The sequence below is a fragment of the Puntigrus tetrazona genome, chromosome 18 (genome assembly GCF_018831695.1).
Source record: "Puntigrus tetrazona isolate hp1 chromosome 18, ASM1883169v1, whole genome shotgun sequence".
NCBI classification, from domain to species: domain Eukaryota; kingdom Metazoa; phylum Chordata; class Actinopteri; order Cypriniformes; family Cyprinidae; genus Puntigrus; species Puntigrus tetrazona.
This window is the reverse complement of record NC_056716.1, coordinates 19,076,855-19,084,121: the sequence shown is the minus strand read 5'-3', so window position 1 is coordinate 19,084,121 and position 7,267 is coordinate 19,076,855. Positions and strand designations below refer to the sequence as shown.

At 40.2% G+C, this 7,267-nt stretch overlaps 1 protein-coding gene across 2 annotated transcripts; it reads left to right on the top strand.

The window, feature by feature from the left end:
* Positions 1–4,254: 4,254 nt before the first annotated feature.
* On the top strand, positions 4,255–5,819 carry LOC122323011. 2 transcript variants are annotated; one of them, XR_006246932.1, is made up of 3 exons: positions 4,255–5,152; positions 5,496–5,621; positions 5,724–5,819. XR_006246932.1 is itself a non-coding variant. In XM_043216622.1 (2 exons), the coding sequence occupies exons 1-2, from the start codon at positions 4,289–4,291 to the stop codon at positions 5,541–5,543; spliced, it is 912 nt and encodes a 303-aa protein (XP_043072557.1). In that variant the 5' UTR covers positions 4,255–4,288; the 3' UTR covers positions 5,544–5,813. The 2 variants fall into 2 exon arrangements, 1 of the variants encoding a protein (XP_043072557.1); XM_043216622.1 differs by having other exon boundaries at positions 5,496–5,813.
* Positions 5,820–7,267: the final 1,448 nt, after the last annotated feature.

Sequence of the window (7,267 nt, the reverse complement as noted above, 5' to 3'; positions counted from 1 at the left end):
TACAAGATGATGGAAACGGAAAGACAACAAAAGGAGAGAATAAGAACCTTAGAAGAGCAACTCAGAGAAGAGTTAGAAACTCAAAAGTTTGAGCTAGAACGGCTGCAGGTGGAAAAGGATATTGAAGTTGCTCGTGCAGAGTAAAATCCTATGATGAAGAAATAAAACAAGAGACAAGAAGTGAGTCAACACAGAATAAACAAGAAGAGCAGAGAAACAAAATGTTACATCAGCAAAGCAATGTTGTACAGTCAACACCTCTAAGTGAAGTAACTCATCTTGCTCAAGCAGTTCAGGACAGTATAGCCATTAACAGGTTACCCATACCTGAACCCCGCAGTGTTCAGCGGAGACCCAATTCAGTTTGTAAACTGGAAAGCGTCATTTATGTCATTAATAGATAGAAAGGAGGCATCCCAGCAGCTGATAAACTCTATTATTTAAAAAAGTATGTGAGTGGCTCAGCACACAAATATCTTGAGGGCACCTTTTTTCGAAATGACGAAGAAGCCTATAAAGATGCTTGGGACAAACTAAACCAAAGATACGCCAACCCTTTGTCATTCAAAGAGCGTTTCGATATAAACTTTCCAAGTGGCCGAAAATACAATCCAAAGATGCAGAAAGTCTGAGAACATTTGCAGACTTCCTTAATGCCTGTTTGCAAGCCATACCTCATGTTAAAGGTCTGGAAATATTAAACGATTGTGAAGAGAACCAAAAGCTCATACAGAAACTTCCAGATTGGGCAGCTTCCAGATGGAACCGTCAGGTCACTACAGCCCTCATGAATGGAAAGGAGTTTCCAAGCTTTCATGACTTTGTCAATTTCATGTCAGCAGAAGCAGAAATCATGTGTAATCCCATCACTTCATTGCATGCTCTTCATTCATCGTGAGTTACCTCAAGACAGAAGGATCTCAAAGGAAATCAAAAGAAACAAAGCAATTGTCTTTAAGACTGAAACAATTGTAAACAATGACAGACAAACAGCAGTTAAAGAACAGTTAAAAGCACAGTGCATGTTGTGTGAAGATGACAAACATCAGCTTCATAAGTGCCTGAAATTCATGGAGAGGTCTTTAAAGGACAGAAGGGCCTATGTGAAAGATAACAAACTCTGTTATGGGTGTTTAAAACCAGGCCACTGTGCAAAGGAATGTCGTCAGTGCCGACACACGTAGTGATGTATGCAAATTACTGACATCCCACATGTCTTCATGATTACAGTTATGACAAAGACGGAAACAGAGAACGACCATTGCCCATGGTAAGCAATGTACATGCACTTGAGTGTGAAGCTACAAATGCTATGTCACTTAATATCACCAGTGAAGATCAGTCAGTCATTACAACTATGATTGTACCGGTATGGGTGTGTCGTCAGTTAAAAATCCATCCATTGAACAGCTTGTGTATGCTTTACTAGACACACAGAGTGACACTACTTTCATTGATGAAGAAGTTAGTAATACGCTACAAACGGACAGTCACCCAGTGAAACTCAAATTAACCACAATGATTGGAGACAACATGATCATTAAGAGTAAAAGAGTATCTGGTCTTCGTGTCAGAGGTTACAATTCATCAGTACATATCAGTCTTCTCCTCCAGTTTATACAAAGGAGTGTATACCTGTTAATCGTGATCACATACCAACACAGGATAAAGCTGAGAACTGGAGTCATCTGAAGATAATTGCAGACAAAATGCCACCACTTCTTAGTTGTGAAGTAGGTTTACTGATCGGATATAACTGCCCCAGAATGCTAGCTCCCAAGCAAGTCATACTAGGTAAGGATGAGGAACCATATGCTATTCTAACAGACTTAGGATGGAGTATTGTGGGCTGCTCAGCACCAAGCATTAATGGATCGGTTGGATTCAGTGTTTGTCACAGAATAGCTACAAAGGAGATACCAGCTTTGACACCTGTGGATGCAGTTCGGATACTTGAGTCAGACTTTAAGGATGTTACAGCAGATGAAAGGACAGTCTCTCAAGAGGATATCAAGTTTCTAGATAAACTCAAGGAAGGAATAAGGAAAAATGCTCAAGGACATTATGAAATGCCTCTTCCATTTAAACAGAGACCATACTTGCCTGACAACAGAGCGCTTGCAGTCATCAGACTCAATCATTTGAACAAGAAGTTCTGTAAAAATGAGAAGTACAAAACAGACTATGTTACTTATATGAATGACATCATTGAAAGAGGTGACGTAGAAGCAGTGGATGATGATGCAACCGATGGTGAAAAAGTGGTACATACCCCATCATGGCATCTACCATCCAAAGAAGCCAGATAAGTTACGGGTAGTCTTTGACTGTTCCGCACAATTCAAAGGTACAAGCCTCAATGAACATTTACTAACAGGACCAGACATGATAAACAATCTCACAGGAGTCCTTGTAAGGTTCAGAGAAGGCATCCAATAGCAGTAACTTGTGACATTGAGAAAATGTTCCACCAGTTCCATGTCCAAGAAAAGGATCGGGATTATCTGCGCTTTTTGTGGTGGAAAGATGGAGATGCAAATTCAGTACTTCAAGATTACCGAATGAAAGTGCATCTGTTTGGTGCAGTGTCTTCGCCCGATTGCGCTGAACTATGGACTAAGATACTTAGCCAATGAACACAGCCAAACACACACATTAGGTGCTCAGTTCATCATTAGAGATTTTTATGTCGATGATGGAGTTACAAGTGCAGAGACAGTAGAAGAGGCCATTCAGTTGACAAAGGAAGCACGGGAGCTGTGTGCAAAGGGTGGTCTTAGACTTCATAAGTTTGTATCAAACAACAACACTGTTTTGCAGAATATACCAGCATCAGAATGCGCTGTAAACTTTGAAACAAAAGATCTCACCTTCAATGACATGCCGCTTGAAAGAGCTTTGGGCATCCATTGGAACATACAGAGTGACAGCTTTAAATTTCATATACCACTAAAGGGTCAACCTACAACACGCCGTGGTATACTGTCTACTGTTGCGTCCATATATGATCCTTTGGGCTTTGTAGCTCCGTACGTTCTGAATGGCAAGAGGATTTTGCAAGAAATGTGTCGCCAAGGTACAGGCTGGGATGATCCGCTCTCCCCTGCTCTCAGCCCACGGTGGGAGAGATGGCAGAATGACCGTCAATTTGGGAAATGTGAATATACCACGATGTTATGTACCATCTGAATTCGGCAAGATTGTGAAAACCGAAATGCATCATTTCTCTGATGCAAGTACCTGTGGTTACGGTCAGTGTTCCTATCTGAGAATGATAAATGAGAATAATGAAATTCATTGCACTTTTCTCATTGGCAAAGCCCGGGTCTCTCCTTCAAAGATCATTACTATACCGAGACTAGAGTTAACGGCAGCTGTGGTATCAGTCAGGATGAGCAATATGCTCAGAGAAGAAGCTTAACCTCACTAATGTTGACGAATTCTTTTGGACTGACTCAAAGGTGGTTTTGGTTACATAAATAATGACGCTAAATGCGTTTTCACACGTTTGTAGCCAATAGAGTTCAAAAAATACGTCAAAGTACAGAACCTGAACAATGGCTGTATGTCCCAACGGATGAAAATCCAGCAGACATTGCTTCTAGAGGAAGGACAATAAATGAACTGCTCTCATCTAACTGGTTCTCTGGTCCTCATTCTTGTGGGAAAGGGAAATAACAACCTCAGATGTTGTGCTGGATCTCCCAGTAGGAGACCTGAAGTAAGTAGAAAATTCAGACATTACAAACGAAGACCACAGAAAGTAAAGATCTTGTGGATCACTTATCCAAGTTCTCTTCTTGGTCTAAAGCTACAAAGCCATTGCACGTCTTCTGAGATGGATCAAGAGGATAAAGCAAGTTCACGGCTTCTGTAAGTGAACAAGAGGATGCTAGATGCTTGATTCTAAGAGAGTACAAAGGCAAACGTATCAGAAAGAGATTGATCTGTTGAATCGAGAAAACAACTTCCAAGTAACAGTAAACTTCATTACTTGGATGCCTTCATAGATGCCAAAGATGGTATGATCAAAGTGGGGGTAGACTAAATCGCTCATCGGACTCTGACTCATTTAAGCATCCACTAATCCTTCCTAAAGAGCATCATGTAACCAAGTTGATAATAGCACACTGTCATGAAACTGTAAAACATCAAGGCAAGGGTTTCACAACAAATGAAATCAGATCGTGTGGCTATTGGATACCTGGAATAAATCGAGCGGTCTCATCTTACATTCGCAACTGTGTAAACATGTAGAAGACTGAGAAGACCTGCTGAAGGACAAAGGATGAGCGATCTTCCCTCAGAACGCGTAGAGCCTTCTCCACCTTTTATGTATTGTGGAATGGACTGCTTTGGTCCTTTTGTGACTAAAGAAGGAAGGAAACATCACAAACGGTATGGTCTGCTTCTAACATGTCTGTGTTCAAGAGCTATTCATATAGAAATGTTAGAAGATATGTCCACAGATGCGTTTATTAACAGTCTAAGGTGCTTTATCGCAATTCGAGGCACGGTACGACAGATCAGATGTGACCAAGGTACCAATTTCGTAGGTGCAAAGAACGAACTGAACTTGGCACTGCAGGAGCTCGATCCAGAAAGGCTCACTACTTTTTTGACCGACAAACAATGTGATTTCGTTTTGAATGCACCCCATTCTAGTCATGCAGGGGGTGTATGGGAACGGCAAATCAAAACTGTAAGGAGTGTTCTTAGTGCTACCATCACCCTTTCAGCAGGCAGGCTAGATGATGCTTCATTGCGCACCTTGCTTTATGAAGCCATGGCAATAATCAATAGTCGACCCCTTACAGTTGACAACCTGAATGACCCCAAGAGCTTAGAACCACTCACACCTAATCATCTGATTACCATGAAATCCACCACAGCCCTACCTCCACCAGGAAAGTTCATAAGAGAGGATGTGTATATGAGGAAGAGATGGAGACGTGTGCAGTATCTTACTGAACAGTTTTGGAGCAGATGGAAAAAAGAGTATCTCCACAACATCGCTGCTCGACAATGCTGGCATGCTCCAAAAAGGAACTTTCAAATTGGTGACATAGTCATGGATATTGATGAAACCTTACCAAGGAGTGAATGGAGGCTTGGAAGGATTACTGAGACTGTTCTGAGTTCAGATGGACTGGTAAGAAAGGCCAAAATAGCACTTGGTGACAAAGAACTAAACAAGAAAGGAGAACGATTGTGAAAACCTCAATAATAGAAAGGCCAGCTCAGAAGTTGGTCTTATTATTGGAAGCGGAGTGAATGCATCTTCAAAAGGACTTTATTGAACTTGATGCACACAAGAGTTATAAGTGAAATTAGTCATGTTTGAGAAACATTGATAATTTGGTGGGAGTGTAACAGGCTTTAATAAGAGTTCATTTTAATTTATTTTGTTTGGTGTTGCCTTTGTAATATTTAATGTTTAATGACCAAATTATTTTCGTTGTTTATGGGGGACTTTTATTTTGAAACAAAATCAGCTTTTCACAACGCACGGCGCTAAAGAGAGAAGGGGAATGGGAGAGTGAACGCTTCATTACGGCTTAAAACTCGTTCACGAAAGAGATGTAACAAGTTTATTTAGCAACCCCCCGAAAAGGCATAAGGTTTGTGTTTTTTATACGCTGTTGATTTAATACAAGTGTTTTTGTCAGCATCGCTGAATATGTCAGGTAATGTTGATATACGTTTTGTATCACTTTGTTCAGCTCTTACGGTGATTTCTGAAGACGAAAGGGAACAGAAATAAAAGTCTGGAAACATCAGTAAAAGTTTCGGCCATCATTCGGACGGGGTCCGCTACATGATTAAAAGTGACAGCAGAGATATTTATAAGGTTAACAAGCATTTTAATTTAAAATAAACGTTTTTTTCATTTCATTCCATTCGTTGTTGTTCTTTTTGAGACTGGAGTAATGACCACAAATATACAGTTTTAAATGTATTTTTGACCAAATAAATGTAGCCTTTTTTTTCAACCCTAATTTTTTTATCAGCCGCTATATGAAGCATTTGTGACTCCTTAACAATTACAGCAAGTAAGCTCACTGCAAGTCTGTTATTATAGAGTTCTGAACCAATTTTCTTACAGCTTGTCATCGTGCATGTCAATTCGGTTCTGCCACACTTTGAAAAATGGTGTAAAAAGGGTGCATACAAATTTTTTTTATCCTCTGACACTGTACGATCACAGAACCTCCCTTTGGTTCCTTTTTAACAGCCCTCTTTCCCGCCGATGGGGTTATGACTTCATTAAAACTGAACAAAGATCGTAAAAAGCAGACATACAAATTATGCTCCATTTAGTACAGTTAAATGACTTCACATAAAAGCAAATCAGTGCTGTATCACTGCTGGATCTACTGGCACATAAAGGCAATTTCACCTGAACCACAAGCATCTTTAGATGGACATTAATTAACCAAGCAACAGATAAATGATTCCACCAAAGCATAATAATTTTCACAGTATCGATTGGGTGTTTTAATCAAAATTACCATTTTAGAAAGAATATAACCTCACATCTATGAGTCAGCCGCTCTGAGAAATTATATTAATGCACATTTATGATCTGAAACAAAATTGGGCACCAGCACAGAGAGATCTTTTGACTACTCAAAACACTAGAGCGAAATGACAGGCTTGGTGTTGATGAAAAGCATATCATTTTGTCAGCCATCACGGCGACGGTCACGATCAGCGGCGGGGAACATGGCATCCCATTAGCACTTCTTAAAACAAATCATTCTTAGTCGGTAATTTAGCAAGGGATAGGATGCCTACAATGTGAGTGACAGTTTTAAAGCAAAACCGTGTCAGCGTCCAAACGACAACCAGAAACCATTGGAGTCAAGTGTCCACCTCCGTGAGGCGCTTGTACTGACAGTGATTAAATTGATGGAGGTCAAATGGCATTGTGCGCTCAGCTGCTGGTAGGCGTTCCTACATGACTGCGGTATTCATCTGTATCGCAATCTATGCTCCCATCGACAGTCGCCAAATAGCTTTGCTTGAAGAAACACTCCACTTTTTTGAAAATAGACTGATTGAAAATGAAAAATTGTGACCTCCTAGGCCAATATAACTAGGAAGTATACTCTCATTCTGGCGTAATAATAGGTGCAGCATGGGCAATATCACATAGCACAACTTTTCATTTTCCATCGGCCTTAGTACACAACGTATCTATAGAAGAGTATATTAAAACTCTTTTTTTTAAGATTGATGCTAATGGTCTAATCAGATTCAGTGA